Genomic DNA, 19,605 nt, shown 5'->3' with positions numbered 1-19,605 from the left:
TCTGTTTGAAATGCAACAGAATTATTTCTGGATATTTTGTTCAGACGGTTTTTTTGTTGTTGGTGGTTTAGTTTTGTTTGTTTAAATGGTAGCCAATCTAAGAAACCCATACTCCTTTAGACTAGCATATTTAACCTCTATTGACATCAAAATTGAAGCAAGGGAAGTCATCACACAGTACTTGCACAGTCACCATGACGTAGTACTGAGCTCAAATACCATACTAATCCTTTCTCTAAATTACAACAATAAACAATCCAGCCAGATAACTGCAGTAAAATTTGTTTTTCTAGATACTGGCTACAAATATTATTTGTCCCACAGAAAAAAATCCAGGAATACAAAAGTAAATAGACAGACTGTAAATTGCAAGTCATTCAAATAAAATGCTTAGGAAAAACCTTTAAGAAAAGGAAACATGTGTCATCTGTTGCACTCTTATTCCTCCAAACATACAATCCCTTTCCCCCCCGGCCCCTTCCCCAAGTAGGGGACTACTCTGCATAGGATAATGTAGGCTGAGGTTAATTTCAAAACCTGACTAGCATCCATACACTACACACAGCACAGATAGTGATATACACATGAACAGTATACATATTAGCAGAAACGCTAATATTTGTTTTAACACTAAGAATTGTTCTAAAATACTAAGACTTACCTTCCCCGAACAATATTTTCTTGAAGGAGCTCATGAATGATATTTTCTATATTAGAAACGTTCACTTTATTGACAAGACCATTGATCGACTTCTTCAAGGCTTCCCAACTCATCCTCTGATATGCCAAGCTATTACAAAGGTATCACAAATTACTAATGCATAAATTTGAGGTAGCACTGAGTGAATTTTTATTTGTGTATGAAAACGTGAATGTAAGTTGTAATCAGTAAAATAGGTAAGAAAATAGTCACTGCATAAGTGTGAAAACTAGTTCAGAATTATACATTTAACTACTAGGAAATCACTGAATCAACATTATATACCAAAATGTAATTCTCCACAGATACATTATAACACAGTACGTTCGGTTTTCTAAGATATTCCAAAAAATCCCTGGTTGTGCTCTGTATCCCACTTTTCCATTTACACTTTGCAGCAGAAGCAGGTACAGTCATAATCTGATTCTCTTACCTTTCTTCCGATAAAAATATACCTTCAAAAGAATGATCACAGCCCTCAAAAGATATCCTATTTTCACCAACATTCACTAAAACCCTTTACTGTTTTGCTTTTCAAAATTCTAATATGTTACTTTCTACTCACCTGTTTTTATCAGTAATTTGCTCCTGCATCATCCTGAGCTTGGCAGGTGGAATATATGCACCACCTGTACGGGTAAGGATTGGATCCACTTCTTCTTTCTTCTTCTTTGAAGTGGTCTCATCATGAGCAAGTGAGCTCTGGACTGTTGACCCCTCTGGACTCCTACGATCAGGTGATGAGTATCTTCTCTGCTTCCTTCGATCAGATTCTCTCTCCTCCCATTTCTCATGGTGTCTCTCTCTCCCCCTTTCAATCCTTCTAAAGAAAGAAAAAAAACCACCACACATCCAAGGGTTCATGAAAAGTTTACATGTTTTATTCTTTAAAATGCATATTTTATTACTGATTAAGAAAGGTCTTGATACCTTCCTTCTGAAGTTCTGTCATCATAGTATTCCCTTCTTGAATATTCCTGATCATATCTGCTGTCATCAGAGTATCTTCTCTTTCTGGGAGATGGAGACTTGTCACGATCTACATCCCTACTCACAACCCAAGACACAAAATTCTTAGCAATAGGCTTAGAAGAGCAATGCTATTAGTATCTACTTGCAATGCAATGTTACAATACAGAACCGCTCCACTTCTGCAACGTGAGTTTCAATACACACATCATTCAAACAGAAGATGCTCCTTCTATCATAATTTGTTGTCAGCAAAAAATAATCAAAAATCACAGCAGCACTGTAAAAGGAAGCTCCTCCTAAAACTTAAAATTAAATACTAAATGGTAATAACATCAAATCCTAAAGGTAAATTCAGCACCGTGCATTCCTTGGAACATATGCATTCATTTGTTTCACCTACTTCTGCCTGTGTAGCATGAAACAGAACAGACACTATTAGAAAAAAACGATACTGTGTTTAGTACAAGAAGTTTCATTCCAATTAAGATGTGAAATTAAAAGTAAACTGGTAACAGTTCATCTCATGCCTTCGTAGACTGCACTTCAAATTATATTTCTCCACCTCCTGCTGGCATCAATAATCTTACTCTAAGGTTACAATGGTGGTATCAGCAACATGCGAGTCCAAGCAAAAAGCTGGCATCTAATTTCCATTTTCAAGTCCCATGACAATTTAACTGAATGCTAAGGATTTTTTAAAGATTTAGTTTTAATAAGAAATCTATTTAATTACAGCTATATTGCCATGCAAGTATTTTACTAAGTGTACACTTATTTTTCACTGCTCAGTTATGGTGCTATATAAAAAGAAACAGAACCTGGGTTTTGTGTGTTGTGTGGTTTTTTTGGTTTTTTTTTTTTTTTTTTTTTTTTTTTTTTTAACTTATCTAACTCGCTATCTGACAGATGTACAGAATTGTAGGGTATAAAACTTAATCATTCTACCTGTCCTCTGGAGATAAACTTCTTTGGCGTGAACCATAGTTTTCCTTCCTCTCGTAGCTGGAACCATGCTTTAAGAAAACAGAAAGAAAAAAATCAAGCCCCAACATTATATATTAATTACTGTGAGCATGTATATCTTGAGATCAAAGCATATCATGTCTTCAGTTCCCTACTCCTTTACAAGAAGTAAGGGCCATCAAATAAAGCTAGTGGCAGTCTGTTATGACAAAGAGAGCTGGTTCTAAATAACAAGTAATGAGGCAGCTGGACTCCCTGCTACAGGATGCTGCAGATGCCAAATGCTTACATGGGTTCAAGAGACTGGACAAACACTGAAGAGAAATTCACACGGGTTACCACAAAAATTTATCTGGCTCAGCAAGCTGGAAATAAGCAGAGACTGGGACAGTATGTGGGTGAGTACTTTTGTGGTTGCCCTGTTCCTAAACTTTTCAAGGCATCTGCTGTCAATTACTGCTGGAGACTAGAGTAGATGGACCTTCAGTCTGCCTTTCCTGCTTCCTTCTTCCATACACCATTTTACACTTTGTTGCATCACATGCAATACCATTAACAGAATTCTACCACTTCTTGTTTGAAGCGTGTCTTTCCTCTCTCCTAAAAATCCCTTTTATTGCACAATTTCTCCTCACCTTCCTCCTTTTTACTAACCATGATTTATTTTCTCATGAGTCATTCCTAGCTTCATACATTATAAACATCTAAGTCACACTGTTCCACTTAACAGATCCTAGAAGTAAATTTAAATCTAGATTTTTTTGAAATGTAAGTTTGCACAGTTAAGTGATACACACTTAAATAGTTCACAGCAAATTCTGTGGGCTGAACCATGACATACAGAAGTATGGAGTCATACACAAAAATCGGAGCATAACAGCATCTACAACGCACATAGACATTCACCTCATCAAGATGTTTCAAAACTACTTTGGTACAGCTAAGAAGCAGCTTTTATAACCCCTACACTTTTCTGTAGGACTGTAAAGGTCCTCTCTTCCCTTAAAATATTATTTATGATTTTTCAGAACCACAATCTTATGTTATCAGCCAGTGATCAGCTGTGAAATAGGTAACACTTCACCTTGATGCAGAAGCTCAATGCAAGGACTTGCTTATGCACCTTGACTGAACTTTTTTCAGAAATACTAATCTCATTTGAAGTGGCATTCTATGCATTAACATGCTAGCATGCCAGTTTTTGCCCCCCCAAAGAACCAGTGAAAACTGTTGGTTAGTAGAATACAATGACACCTCCTTTATAAGCAGACCCTGATGGACAGTTATACCCAACGATCTCCAAAAACTTAATTAAAAAGAAAAGTATCTTCACTAAATGCAAGTGCGGTGTTTATAATGAGCTGTGCAAGTAAAACCAATATTAACTGAGGCTTCCTAAAGAAATAATAGCAACACAAAGATTATGAGCACCATTGTATCAACAGACTGATGAGGCTGACTTGCTATCACTCAAATTGGGGTGTGTGTATATGTATGTAAATTATATTTGTATTTTTGAGGCCACTATAACATATCCTAGAATATCACCTTCCCTAGGGTACGTTTCTAACACTGTGTTAAAATTATTCCCACTATTATCTTGCCTGAATCAAGACAATGGTACAATACAAATGCATTGCATCATTTACTGGGAGTATGCAGCTGTACAAAAGTACTTTCCATCTGACAATTTAATTCCAGAGTAACATTATCTTTGATGGCAAAGCTAGTACAAGAAATTCACATTTTTCACCAAGGTTTTCTTGCCCTTTCAACACTCATTTGTGGGACTATACCATGCAGCAGATCACTGAAATCATTCAAGGTTAAAATAAGGCCTTAAGTTGTTGGTTTTTTTCTCCAAATAATACGATGCAAAAATGTATCCTAAGCTTCCAAGAAAGTGGTAATAAAAATCTTTGAAAAACACAGAACAGTTACTGTATTTAAATGGTATTTAGCAGACAGGATGAAGTGGGTCTTTTTAGGATGATCCATTCTCATGAGTTCTACATCATCTGCCTTTGCCCAAGCAGACACAAAAAGACAAGTGTTCACAGAAATAAAACGTTATGGATGTCTCCGTATTTGGCAGTTATCATGTCTCCTTGCAAAAGCAGCTATGTTTGCTGAAGAACTTGTCACCCTCAGCTCTTCACGACCAGGCTTTCTGCCACAAGTTACAGTCTTCTTCCTCATCCATTTTGATCAAACGGATTAACTGAAAGCATCCAAAACAGTGCTAACTGGCTTACTTTGACACATGAGCGAACACTACCATAACCATCAGATTAGGAAGACATAAGAAAGTATCAACTATCCCTCAAGCATCCCTATTAAAAATCACTTCAGTCAGAAAAGATGGAACCAAAAGAGTGAAGAAGCCTATGCAGGGTCAAACTCTAGAATTCTAGGCAAAGAAATACCATAGATTTGAGACAGTGTATCAGTAGATGATTGCTCCGCTAACCAGTCCCAAATTTAGTGTACTTGACAAATATTGCATTTCTAAACCACCATTTTCGGAGAGTAATTTTAAAGCAATTTTTTTTTCTTGCATTCCTAAAACTCACTCCCATCCATTCAGAAATGTACCACACAACTTTTAAAAGGGAAAGCTTTAACTTTCACAGTAAGAAATAGAGTTGCCACATTAACTGCTACTTCATGTCTGTACCTTTCCATTTTAACGTCACTGTTAATTTTTCAACACCTCTTTTCTCCATTTCTCCACATACTTATGTTCTCTGTTAAGCCATCAATCAGTCACTTTCCACCCATTACTTTATCATTATATCCTAATAACGTTCAGAACTTCCGATGTTAGGACAACAAGTGCTAGAAACAGCTACAATTCACTGACTTCACAGTAATATTTCTCTTGTAAAACAGCTGCTGTCCATTATGGATATTGTTTGCTTTACATTCAGGGAGTTTTATTTAACATAACATCAACTACAGGCCTAATCACCAGTAAGAAGGGAATAATCAAACCCTACGATTTAGGTTTAAGAACACTTACAGTCACTTGTGTCACCCTGCTCTTCATCTTGACTTCCTACTTTTTATGAAGTTCTGAATGCGCAGCAATGAGACAATCCAAGGTGGAGTTCAGCATATGAAAAACATTTCATCTGTAACACACAGAAAACAATCATAAACTTTCTACTGCATGCGGTGCAGGAACCCGCGCTTTTAATTTGTTCTCTAAAGCTATGCTCGCATAACTCCTTAAACCAAAACAAAGAGCCCCCGCCCCCCCGAAACCTAGTCAGCTCTCTTAAGGTTACACAGCCCCCGTCGGAGGAGACAAAGGCTGTCAAACGGCAGCCGGGAGTTCACCAGCACCACCGCCGCGGCCACCCGGCACAGCCGGCGCCGACAGCGAGACGCGGCGGCCAGGCCGCGGCAGGCGATGCCGAGGCCCTGCCCACGGGCCCAGCCTCACGGCGCCCAGCCCCGGCCCGGCGGACCACCGAGCTCTCCAGGGGGGCTGCGCTACCGCCCGGTCCGCGGCCCCCCGCCCGCGGCTGAGCTGCCACCGGGGAGGGGAGGTCGCGACCACCCAACCCGTGGGAGGACCCGGCCGGCGGGCGGGCGGGCGGGCGGGATGCGCTCGGGGGCTCCCCCCACTCCCGGGGGGAAGGCGGGAAGGGTGACCCGCCGCCCTGCCCTGCCCTGCCCTGCCCGCGGGAGCGCCGTCACCCACCAACAGCCCGCGGCCCACCCAGCTCCGCACCTACCGCCCGCCACCGCGCTGGGCCACAAACAGCGTCGCTTCCGGCGGAACGCGGCGCACTGAGCGCGCCGTGCTCAGGCCCCGCCCAGCGGCGGCGTTCGGCGCGCGCACGCTGATGGCTACAGCCCTGAGAGCAGCGCAGGGGAAGGGCGAACTTCCGGCCGCCCCGGCACCGCTGCACGACGGGAAACGTAGTTCTGCGGCGGCGGCGGTGCGCCCGGCGGCCATCTTGCGGGGGGCCGCGCTCACCGGCCTCGTCCGTACTACACCCTTTCAGTCTGTTATTTAGAATGAAAATGTTTGTACCGGCTGTTGCAGGGAACAAAAACCCCAACAACCCAGCGGGAAATAAGCCGATAGGGTGACTCCTGGGTGAGTGCCTCTATAGCAGCCGTATTGCTCCTTTCAGTTCAGTCTGCGCTGCTCTGGTGCTGAGTTCGCAGGCCAAGGCATCTCGGAAAAAACAGCCCCGCTGCTACCAAATGTACAACGTTCCTGTCAGAAATATAGGTAATAGCAAACAAGCAGTCGACTCACTTCCCTTAAGGATGAGAAGCTGTCCAAAGTCTTCCAGCATCTCTAAAATTTAGTGAATTTTCTGAATGAATTTAGTACACCTGCCCCTTGAATAACACCTGTAGCACTCACTTCTGTCACTTATGCGTAAGCTGCTGGTTAAACGTTACTTGAAATATGTCCAGGACAGACATCATACCATGTTGAGTGTTACAATGCTGTTAGGACACCTGTTTATTAGAGGGGGTTTTTTGGCCTCTGAAAGTTTGAAGTAATTGAGCACCACTGATTGACGCTAACAAAGGGCCTGTGGCTTATTGTAGGCACAAATCTGTTTGGATTGAGGAAAGCAATTAAATGCATAGGGAGGGGAAAAAAAAGGGAAATGCTATGTAAGGTCTTAAAATGCTTACGGTACATTTTCTGCTCTTGTGAGATAATGAAAATAAACTCTTAGAGGACAGAGCAGATCAGGGTCAGAAAGGCATTAATTCAGCCAAGAGCCAGATGGTTCCTGCAGGGACATCTGTAACCGAGCCATGTGGCAGTACTGCTACGCTGCGCCCGCCAGCATCTGTGTGCAAGTCCCTGTGCGTACACATGTAGTGGGACACAGTATTTGTTGAGGGGAAGAAGGTGGCAACAAGGTGGGAGCAATGCTGGAAAAACGCTACCCACAATTCCCCCTTTCAAACAGAAGGGAGAAACGCATCAACAGCAGAGTAATTTTGATGAGCCATAGTTTAAGTTGGCCTTATGCTGACTCACAGACAAAAATCCGGTGTTATCTGCTGATGCATTCCCTGTGTTCCTCCCACAGCTGGAATTTGCTCAGCTATGATATTCATAGACCAATCCACAAGATTGTTTCCTGGGAGCGGCAGCTATTTGCCTGCAGCATCCATGCAAAGATCAGCAGATGAAAGTGTGTCATTTTATGTGTTTTATTCCTGTTCTGCCTTCCCCTCTTGTGAGAATTGCACCCTCAATCATGTGCTCCAGTCCTGGCAGTGGGGAAATGTCTCCTTTACTTTCTCACAACTAGGTAGCTGTCAAGAGGGAGGTGTCTCTTGCAGTTACTGTAGAGTCCTTGCCCTGTCTCAAGCCCCCGGGGCAGCCCAGGTGGCCAGGTCTGGGACCCAGAAGCTGGGTGACTCCTGATTGTGCCTAGGGTCATCTAGCCTTCCTCTGCCACATGTTCTGCAGCCCTGACTCACTGCCTTGGTCCTCCAGGTTGGTGAGCCATTCTGAATAAGTTTTTAGTGACTGTGGTCCTAAAACCTGCAACTCAAGTCCTCCCTAGCATTTTGTAAAGCAAAAAGGGACTGGATAGCTGAACTTCAGGTGCAGAGTGACCAATTGGGGCATAAGGGCTTAATCTCATCTTTGTGTTGTGATGCTGGCCAGTCTCACACCAGACAACAACAGTGTGGGGAAACAGTATGCATGGGGAAAAAAGTAGAGCTGCATTATTTCCTGAAACAATAGGAAAATGTTATTGAAACAGTGCAGAAAACCAGCTAATTCAATATAGCACAAAGTAAGGAATAAACAGTGAAATCAAAATGGTGAACTAAAGAAAGCAAAATGAAGATGCTTCATTTTAAAAAAAACCCTAAATTCTGAAATTTGTGACACAAAGTTCTCTAAGAAAACTCATGTAAAATAGAAGTCCTATTCAGTGCTTATTTTTGAGGAAAATCCCTTCAATACGGAGTAATTGGAAATCTTCTATTGAGTTACTCTGTAATATTTATTGCTTAGGGCACAAATTTTAAGCTCCACACTTTTTTTGGAAAGCATAGTTCTCAGTATCTTCTTGCTACTTTCTAAAAATTATTTACTGTCAGGAATCCCAGAATTTTTTTCTTGTTCACAACATCTCAGACTTACATGCAATTGCTGGAATAGCTACCATTTTTAAAATGACCTTTCAGGATGCTGATTTGCTTCCTTTATTATTCAGCAGTGTCATTCTTCTGTTAGCACTTGATGTATACCCATGTGAGTCAGTTCTCATTGTGGGAATGATACAAGGCTTCTGCTTTTGGAGGATTAAGATGTTGATTGAAAAAAGGTAGTTACTGAAAGGATGGGGATACTCTTAATAACAAGGAAACTTTAATTTGTACATGCTCTGAAAGATTTGTCATTACATTAGATACATGTGTATAGAGCACTAGATGAGCATATTAAAAATTAGTTGTACTTACATGCTTAACACTTCATGTTTTATTCGTTCTCATCAATATGGAAATACAGTATTTATTTTGTGAGAATTCTCTTGGGACAGGACTATTTGTACTTAAACAAAATGTTTTTAAATCACAGTGATGCAAACCACCTCCTCATTGCACCCTGTGGATTGCTTTGCAAAATCAGGACTACAACATCCTCTGTATCCAATTCTTGCTTGAAGTGAAGTGTGGGGCTGGCGAATTGGCAGAGCTGGGGCCTAACGGCTGTGATCTTGTAAACAGCATGGGCTTAGTGTGATGACTTTTACTGGGGCCTTATTGCTTAATTGCTTATGGGGTTTTTTTTTATGTTTGACTTATATATTTTCTAAGGGTAAAGGATAGGCTTAGTTATATAGCTTGCAAATGTTACCATAATTATGCTTCACATTAAATAGGGCTTGATTCTACCACCAAGTTCTGTCATGCAGATAATTACCAGTGACATTATATCACATAACCAGATGTTCTGAAATGCTACAATTTAAAAGAACCATTCCTTCCCAGCATTTATGCTTACATTGAGTATACATTAGAAAATATGAGGCTGGGATTTTTTGATGCAAATATAGGAAAATGTTTTAATCATGATAACTTTCATGCAGTCATACCATTTAGTTAAAATTCAAATCCAGCATTTCATTCTGCAAAGGTACATGGATGCCATTAAGTGTTCATTGTCACTGGTGCTTTGTGAAAAAATACTGGTTTTCATGAACACACCTAGTTGGCTTGGTTGGCTTACAAAATATGTAAAGGAGAGAATAGATGAAGTACATAATCAAATGATGGTTTCTACATATTATTATGAAACCCCAGCATTTGTTTTGATTCTGCTGTCATCTGTTCTTAGCATTCCTAAAATAATGCTGCCTCTCACTTTTCTTTTGGACATGCACATCTCTGTTTTAGTAGGGTCACTAGTAGTAATGAGAGCCATATTAAAAATGCAGATACATCTCCTTTTAGTATAAAAAGAGGGGAGTTTGACTCAAACTCATGTCTAAGAGGTTATTTACTACAGGTTCAGAGCCTACAATCCAAATTTCTGATAATTTCTAGAGATACTTTTTCTTGATTTGCAAAGCATATACTTTCCTGCAACATCAATGCCCTTCTTTTCCTCCCTCCTTCTTACCTGTCTCTTGCTTTCCCACTGCAGCAGTTTTGTCATATTGCATGCTTGATTTTTGCTTTTTCTCTTGTAAACTTTCAATTAAGAACAGCTTCTAAAGAGCAGTTCTGGTTTCTGCCCTCTGAAGGTGTGATTCTTGGGGGCGCAGGGTGTTTGGCACCACTTGTACTGCTTTCTGAGGAATGCTGCTTATTGCCTGCCACGAAAGATTGCAGGTTTTATGGAGGGAATCCCTAGATCCTAAGCCTGCTCTTACAAGGAATGAAATGCGTCCCCTGACCCTACAAAGATTTCCAGTTTACCATTTGTGAAAGAACTTTACTCTCATACTGTACTTTTCAGGTTACCTGGAGCTGTTTGTTTTTTTCTTGTTGTTTTGGGTTTTTGTGGTTTTTTTATTGTTGTTGTTTTTGTTTTGGTTTGGGGTTTTTTAAATTAGGTAAAATATTAGGTAGGTAGAAGACTAATTTTATTCTCTTAAACTATATAATTTCAATAATGGAAACTGTTGATGAAGCAATAAATACATTTCTAAGATTACACTTGAGTCAGGGTCCCTTGTGACCACTTCGGTGTCTCAGCTAAGTTGAAAGGGCAATCTTGGCTCTGCACCCTGCCCCATGAGCTCTCAAAGCATTCAGAGCCCCATATTTTTTTTCACTGCTGAAACAACCACTCTCAGCACTCCTTTCTCTTTAGGTCAGATGACTTGTAGTTTTTGTAGCTAATCTTTTGCTTAACTGCTTCATGCAGGCAGAAGGACACAAGACAAAGAATTCTGCGTACTTCTCTGGTTTTGTTCAAACAGGAATCCATCTTCCTGCTTTATAAAGGCTTGTTTCTCATACCCTGCTCAGGGAAACAACTTGCCTTCCCCCTCCTTTTTCCCTAAATGTTCTTCAGTTACGTATTCCTCTGTTCCCTAATGATACCACATTCCTGGCTGTGGGAATGGAATAGCTTGTTTTTTCCTTGACCATATAATTTCTGTTCAGGACTCCTGAGTTGTTTTTCCAGTTTTGCCAATGGCTTGCTGTGATACATTGGGCTAATTTCTAATCTTCCTCACTATTCAGATAACCCTTTTGTAGAACAATGCAGAAAACACAGCTTCCTCCGGTGTATTGGGGGTTTTGAGATCTAGCTTTTATTTGATTACAGTTTTTGTGATTTTTTTGTTTTGTGGATGAAACTATATGAATGCAATGCAATTAATATTTTTAGGTTTTTTTTTTAATATTTCCTGGTAATGTTAATTTTTAAAACTATCACCTGAATTTAATAAAACTTTCTCCAGGTTGGAAAATGGTGCAAGATTTTTTTCTTTCTTTTTTTTAAGTTCTTAAATCAACTCTACTGAACATTATAGTACTTCTGTTTTGTCACATCAGGTAACACACCTGTAATACTACTTTAACTGCAACAAGTATTACAGGCTTAAATCATCAGTGTTCAAAAAAAAAATCACAACATAATGAGGAGGGTCCTCATGATGTTCATGATTTGATAGATTATGTTCATGAGTTGATAGAGTAAGTCTGTTTAAACTGGTACAGCAGTGGAAGACTTAGCCACCAAGATTTAAACTGTCTGCCCTGCTCTTCTGTCCGAGACTATAATCCCACAGAAGAGTAAGAGAAAGGGAGTATCGTCCCGTGACTGAGATCACTGAGCATGCTATGCAGTGTTTTAACTCAAAACTGCTTTCGTTTAAACTAAGGTACCAGTCTTTGCTCTCCAGCACTTGAAGCGTTAACAAAATGAGTACAAACCTGTTCTTAAGCTTTTCCAAGGGCCAGTGGTGCTATCGTAAAATTGTGCATCATACCAGATATAAATATTCTGCACTCCAGAGATAATAGCTATTTTTACTTACAAAGTCATAAAAGTCAACTCATTTACTTTGCAAAACTAAGAAGAATAATCGATAAAGCAAGAAAACCTTAATCAAAACAAACACAGGGATAGGATATATTAAGTAATAATAATTGGGAAAAGGACATGATTTTTTTTCTGCTTTTAACTAAGTTTTAGCTACAGAATTTTATTTATTTGGCTTTCAAAATGATTTGCAACTGTGGTGTTTACACAGGAGACTGAAACCAGCATGTATCTGGATGGTTATACAGATTCTGACAATATGAATTGTTAAATGCTTTCACTAGATATTCCGTGAACCCACTGCAAATACAACATTGCCTGCCCGTGAACACTCTGTGGTTTCCCATTCTGCTGTGAAAGTAATCTTTTTCCTGACTCACGCTGTGTAAACAGGTGTCATGAAATAAAAAGGCATATGGCATCAATGTGGCAGCAGCATCTCATGAGAAGGACGTCCTGCGGCTGATGGCGCACGTACCATCACTCAGGCTGTCCCTGCAAATGCCCTGGGAGAGAACAAACACGGACAGCTGAGCATTCCCCTCAGAGGGAGCCTGAGGACAGGGATGGGAAATAAACAGTCTGCTTTGAGGTGCCTTCACCAGGAGACAACTGATTACCTCTGAGAAACAAGTTTATATTTTGAAAGCAGCTGAATGACATGGGGTGGCATAAATTACACTCTTCAGTTCTCCGCTTAAATGTGGAAAGCAGAGGAGGGGCTGGGAAGGTAGAATTCATTGAACAAGAAAGGGAAAGGGGAGTTTAATACCGAATAGAAGCAGTGAAGTGAGGTTTTCCCTTTCTCCTTTCCTAAATTAATGCTTTTACTATTGGATTATGGAGTAAAGCTCCCTTCTGCTCATTTCTTCTCTGGTCTGCTCATCTTGCAGTCCCTTTTCTGCAGTGTGTCACCCTTACATTTTATTCCTCATCAGGGTGAATGGAGAATACCTTCAGTTTTATAGTGGGTCTAGTCTTGTGGTTTGGCAATGTGCTTTAAGAGATATAAGTTTTAATTCTGTGAGGGTGAAAAGACTTGCATGTCCAAAGCTTGCAATTCATGAGTGAATGCTTTAAGGAGTAGGCAGCAGTGCAGGGTGAATACCTCAGACCAGCCTTTCTGAATCTACTACACTCAAGATCACAAATGTTCAGAGTCTGAAGCAGAGCCATGACTGTGGTTTCTGACTTCTAGAGAGTAGGAGGAGTTCAGGCACATCCTCTTGCTTGGTGTGTCTTGCACAGCTTCTTGCTCAGCATGTGGGCTTTCTTAATTGCCTGGGAAGCACTCAGGTCTCTGTGGTTGTGGTGGATGAAGCATCTAACTGTAGCAATCCTAATCACCCTGCAGGAGCTATGCAGCTAGTCTGTAAGAGATGACTAGGATCTCTTATCTCTATCTTAGCCTGAAGTGAATTCTTGCAATCAGAATGGAGCATGATTATGAAGTCTTGGAAAAAAAACCCCAAAGACAAAACTACACAAGAAACAAACAAGCAAAAAAAAAAAAAAAAAAAGCCCTGAGGAACTGTATACTCAGTCATCAGTCCTACTACATGTATGCACAAGTAACCCCAGTGACCTTGCAGAGCTGCCCCCATGTGCAAAGAGCAGGTCCCCAGGTAACAACACCTTCACCCAGTGGAACCAGTCAGAGCATGGCAGGACTCTGTTCAATGCTGTACTGAAACATGATCCCCACAGTTCCAGTAAAATGCATAAAAGCAAGAGTAACTTATGAACATTATCAAACAAACACACACTGGAAGAAACTGCATGAGAGTGCTCTAACTAGAGCTCTTTGGAGATTACTTTCATATGGGTTTATATGTATTTCTGAGTTATCTCAGGGCATGTCTCCTGCACAATGCAAGTGGAGTTGAGATAAATGAGCTACGTTAACTTTAAATGAGCTAGTTCTGGTACTAGAAACCATATAGCCACACTAAGTAGAAATCCGTGCTGTCTGATACACCTTGTTTCATTAGGTCAGCACAGTGCTATGGATGGGCTAGCAGGATCACATTGCTTCTGGTATCTGAATTAACTCATATGAAGTGGATTTATGTATATTTAGGACAGCAATAATCAACATGGAACGCTTCTCCTCTTAAGTGAGCACAATGATAGATCAGACCTTAAAATACAATAACACCCAATTCATACAAAATTTAATCAACATGAGAAGTTGTGCCTTCAGATAAGGCAAATTTAAAATATAAATTTCTACACACTGAAAATGCTGAAAGCAGTGACAATTCAACTGAGACTAATAGCAATTAAACCAAACATAATTATAATCTTTGAAACCTCCACAAAGGGAGAAAGGATAATGTGTCCAACAATTTCATATTCATCAGCTTAATGTTGTGCATGAATACTCCATTAGTAAGCCACAGGAAACATAGTTTTAGTCATGTTGTTTTCCCATGGCAGTTTTTGTCATTGTGCTTGAAATGATACAAGTTAAAAATCACCCACATGCTGCACTCCCTGGACTGGCGCCCCTCCTGGCATAAGCAGCTGTAGCTCCATCAACTCCCAGTCTTCTACAAATGAGCAATAAAGTTTTGTATCTAGAAGCTCACTGAAAGTACCTAATACTACTGGAAACGCAACCATAGCTGCTCCAATACCTTATTCTAGTAGCTGATTCTTTGCAGTTAATATTGCTTTATTAATTAATCACAGAATGAAGGATTGAAGACTGGTTTCCCTGCCTGCTTTATTAGGAGTAAGGCATTTATACACAACTAATTCCCATTAGAGTTAATCAGTGTGACCTTTAGCATGCTGAGGAATCACATTTTTGTGCAAGGCTCAAACTCTATCTCCAGATAGCTGTTACAATGCGCCAGCTGTAGGATATTACTCCACACCTCAGCTGAGACAAGAAATCGCATCCTCTGCGGTTTCAGTAAAAGGTCAGATAAGTGAGCTGAGCCTAGCCAGCAAAGGAGGACTGAGACAACAAAGCTGAACTTGTTCGGTAGCAGGATGGGACGTGGCTGTGCAATCCCTTCTGCTACCTTTTTTGTGGCAGCAGTTATCTCTGCTACAGGGTGTTAAGAAGCAACATGTGGGAGAGAGAGAAAGAAAGAAGAATGCTCTTACATCATGTATGTACCGCTGTTTTAGAGGTATCTAATATCTATGCTGTGAAGTCCCATCACCATTACATTTTAATAAATGCTAGGAGATCATGGATTTACAATGCTGAGAAATATCTCTCTTTGGTACATCAAATGGGTGACATTTGTGACACTCCATCACAAATTTTATTTTTTCCAAGAAAGCGCCAGCAGACTCTTAGCTTGTTTTGAAACCTCATCAAAGCAAAGCTATCCCCGTGAGCTCAGTGGGTAGGCATGATCATATGTGGAACTTCCACACAATTTCCACTGTGTGAAAACACATCACATATGTTTTCTATTATTTTTAATGACAGCCTCTCAGCTGCTTCTCATAGTAGTCAAAACTCTGCTCAGCTCCTGTTTAAAGCAGGTTCCTAGTCTGTATGCTAAGATTTCCTTTCTTTTAATTTTGTGGCAATGCTGTTCTCCAACCAGCTTCTAGGACTGGAAACAATTCCTGTCCCTTCAGGCACCTTCTACCCTTAAAGTAATACACAGACTAAGTATATTATTCAGAAAAGGAGGGCACAGCAAATGCAGATTGGCATAAAAAGGTCTTTTTTTTACTCTCAGGTTTTGCTCATTGATGTTGTTAGTGTTTTTTTGTTTGTTTGAAGTCATTCCTATTTAGTGGTGTGGACTGAAGCCAGAGGTAGCACTGTAGGTACAGGTCGCTCTGATCTATGTAAACTGGTGTATTCATGTCCTTAGTTTCACTTTGTCCTTACACACTGCAGAAGAATGCTGGTTCTCTCCCACAGTGATAAGAGTTCATCAAACCAAGACGTTTCTCTACAGCCAGCCCCCTGTAGTTAGAAGTCTGTCTAAAATTTTGAGGCTATACCATGAATTGAGCTGTGTCAACATTTGGCAGGTTTAGCTTATTTAGCAACTAAAACCCTTTCAATTATGTTTTTGTTCCTTTGTGCTGATTTTTTTTTAGCCTATATGAAGTATTTTTTTATCTCCTGGCCTTTAAAGAAAACAGTCGCTCTGCTCTTCTGCAGAGCTGGGACAGTAGAGCCCCCTCGTGGGGACACGACGTTCAGTGCCAGAAAGTGGGTTTGTGCCCAGAAACTATAGGACACGGTATGATGAATGCACTTTTTTTTTTTGGCCTACCTGCATTAAACCGGTGATTGTATAGCATAGCGGACTGGGTAGTTAGTGCTTTGGGGGGTTGTGTCCATACTCTTCGCTAAGCGTGGAAATCTTATGTGATGTAATCCTTCTCTTACTGAAGTCTTGATATGTAATTTTACTCAAATTTTACTCTTTAAATAGAAAGCAAACATGACTATAAAGATATCAGAAACAAGAATATTCCACCCGTACTGGAAATTCCACCAAAATTTTGTCCTGTATTAAGGTTCAATGAATTAATTGTTACATGCTTCTAAAAACGTGGCTAGATGGTTAGACCATTCTTCACCTTTGCTTTTCCAAGCTAGAAATGGAAAATATGTGTTCTTCCCATAGTTTGTCTTTCACAACAATTAAAAAAAAAATAGCCCCCTGTTCCTTCTGTCACTTTTCTGCTGTATTTTTATCATTATTTCATCGAGCAGAAGCAGCCAGTCAAGCCTTTAACTACAGGACAAGTTAGCATAACTATTTCTCAGCTACTGAACTGGCATTTGGATGTTGTGTTCATCTTTCATCTCTTCAGCAATGCAGAGGGAAAGGTATTGTGTGACTGGAGCTAGTGACTGCTTGCAATGAATCTCATGTGATTTTAAACAAAAGATAAAGTTTCTGTCATGTTTAAAAATGTATATATTATAAAAACAAATTCACAGAAATTGGAAAAATTATGTGTTCAAAATAACAAAAACAAATGCCAAAATGTTGATGCTCCTTTGATAGTTTTACTAGTTGCAGTGTGGTTTTGCACCCTGTATATTCAACAGTAGGAGCTCTTGGCCTTTTCCCACTTTACCTAGAGACACATGTAAGATCTGTCAACATTTTTTTCCCTTTAAATTACTATGGTATATTGTCTAAAATTTTACTGAGAACAGTGTTATCCAGAAGAAGTCACCATAACAAGCCCCTTTAGAAATGTGTTCATCATGTCATGAAATGCTACATTTGTTAATTATCTTTTCTTAGTGCTATAGCAAACCTTCAAATTAATAGCTGTTGCAAACTATAGGCAAACAGTAGGTGCCTGACTTAATTAACTCTGACTCTGTGTGATGTGATTTGTATCTCGGTATTACTTGTGCTAAAAATGGGCACTGGTTTTCCTATGGCATATGGCTGTATTTCTCCAAAGGGCTATGATATAGCAACTTTAGGATCTAGAATACTTTATTGTTATTTGATGATTTAGTTATCATTATGGCCTGCAGATCAGAAGATCTGCAAGCACCAGGGCACAGCTAATGGAGTAATGCCAAACTAATTGCATTATTGTTTTGATGAAGACCTCCTATAAGTAACAAGTAAAAAACTATTAATAGGAATACCAGAACAGATTTGCTTTATGGTCTAAATCGAAACAGACTGTATGATGACATGGGCAGGATCTTCTGAAGGGCAGAATCCTACTGCACTCAAGGAACAGATTTCTTATTTTCCACTGCAAGGTTAAATTCTAATCCCAAGCACTGCCTCCTCCCTGCACCACTATGGCCATGCACAGCTCCTCTCAGCTACCCAGGGTAGGAAATTCAGCTGCTCAGCTGCTGGTATGGTTATACTTCTTCGCTGTCCTCTTACTGGTAAAGTATCTACTTCATGAAACTTCTGGGGAAACCATGACTGCAGTTGAACACTGACAAAAAACTGTCAGCTTCCCAGGAGTCCTTCTGGACAGATAGATTTCATCCTCGCTGTGGGGAGGATCATGTAAAATAATGATGCTGTTCTCTTTTGAAAGCACAAAGCAATTATGAAGACTGCTCACAAAAAACCTGTCTGGATACAGGTGGCACTCTCTATCAGTCACCTCTGCAGCCTGCTTAACAGGAGGCATTCCAGCACACTGACACGTACTTCAATTTTTTACAAATTTGTATAAATTTGAGATTTTTTTTTCAAAATATGCAGTTGTGAATGTCCCATCCTTTTTGATCATGGTGAAAAGACTTCTACATTTCCAGGCATAAAATGCAGCATGAAACTATACACAAAAATAGTAATTTCCTTTAACATTTTGCTACAGAATGTGTGGTAAAGTCCATATCAGAAAATGTCATATATAAGAACTATCAAGCAATTAACCAATAATTAAATAAATACTTAGAGTCACATCACATTTTAATACCTGATGAATATGAATTTTTTTTGTTTTTAGTGGGCTTTCTCCTCAGATATTAAATTTGAAGGGAGGGAGTATACTCATCTTACGGTTGGTAACTGTATTTTCTATTTTGAGTTGAGTCCTTATGGTCTTTGCAAAGTACCAAATGTTCCTATTTCCTATGAGGAGGGTTTCCAAATAAGCCTTTGGCAATATTTCTGAACAAAGTGGGACCACTGTAGAAATAAACTGGCTTTGTGTCTCGAATCTCCATGGGGCTTATAAGGCAAAATGACTTCAGCAGAGAAAGTAGGTTAAAGCAAGGACAGACAGCCGCCTCAATTAACAGAGCTGAAAACAAGCACAAATACTCACCCCATTCAGTACACTTCAAATTCAGTAGTTCTCAAAAAGAGCACAGGTTAAAAAGAACAAAATTACTAAGATTTACAAAAACATGTTCCTTAACTCTTACTTGGATGAGGCATCCTACAGATCTACTATGACTCAGCTTTAAACTGGGTTTACTTTATAGATGTAATTTTAAAAATCTCATTTTATATCATCTTAAAATTTGAAGGTAGTCTGGCTTTGGACATGAATGTTTCCTGAAAACCTGATCTGATTTTCTGTTTCTTGTGCGTTCCTGCCAGTATGCATTAGTAAGTGTTGAAGGGTTTGGGGTTTTGTTGTGGTTTTTTTAAGCATTAGATCATAGGTAATTTGCTTGTATAAGAATTAACAGGAGAAAGCATGTCTTGTTAATCAATTCTTTTTAGAATTTCTTCTTTCAGGCACAGATTCTCTAGGAAGTAAAATGTATTTCTATTTTTTCCCTACCTAATCAAATAGCTGTTGTTATTTTCTACCATACCAATTGCTAGCAACAATATGGATTTTTTCCCCACCTCCTATCTATAGCTATAATGAGCTGTTACTTCTGGAAATCCTTTTGTAAGTTCCCTAATATATTGTTCCATTGCTTCTCAGCTCCTGTTATAAATTACCTTGAATGTAGTTATTAATTTTTGACACTGAGGAGTTTTCATAGCTCCAAAATTTACTGGTAAAGCTTCTA

The 19,605-nt window shown here is 39.7% G+C and overlaps 1 protein-coding gene across 4 annotated transcripts in view; it reads right to left on the bottom strand.

Annotated features, from left to right (window-relative positions):
• The window catches only part of CWC22 (CWC22 spliceosome associated protein homolog), a 32,442-nt gene extending 25,937 nt beyond the window's left edge, over positions 1 to 6,505 (bottom strand). Inside the window, exons 1-6 of one of the 4 annotated variants that reach the window (XM_030018120.2) lie at positions 6,379 to 6,505; positions 5,658 to 5,769; positions 2,618 to 2,685; positions 1,631 to 1,747; positions 1,266 to 1,520; positions 662 to 790 (exon numbers count right to left, since the gene is read on the bottom strand). In XM_030018120.2, coding sequence (XP_029873980.1) covers positions 662 to 790; positions 1,266 to 1,520; positions 1,631 to 1,747; positions 2,618 to 2,685; positions 5,658 to 5,684 — 596 coding nt within the window. In that variant the 5' untranslated portion in view covers positions 5,685 to 5,769; positions 6,379 to 6,505. Of the gene's footprint in view, positions 1 to 661; positions 791 to 1,265; positions 1,524 to 1,630; positions 1,748 to 2,617; positions 2,686 to 5,657; positions 5,770 to 6,344 lie in introns of all 4 variants that reach the window. The other 3 variants (XM_030018117.2, XM_030018118.2, XM_030018119.2) reach the window with 3 other exon arrangements.
• Positions 6,506 to 19,605: the final 13,100 nt, after the last annotated feature.

Source organism: Aquila chrysaetos, chromosome 6 (assembly GCF_900496995.4).
Source record: "Aquila chrysaetos chrysaetos chromosome 6, bAquChr1.4, whole genome shotgun sequence".
Taxonomy (NCBI): domain Eukaryota; kingdom Metazoa; phylum Chordata; class Aves; order Accipitriformes; family Accipitridae; genus Aquila; species Aquila chrysaetos.
The sequence above is the reverse complement of the archived record's forward strand: the minus strand, read 5'-3'. Positions and strand labels throughout refer to the sequence as shown.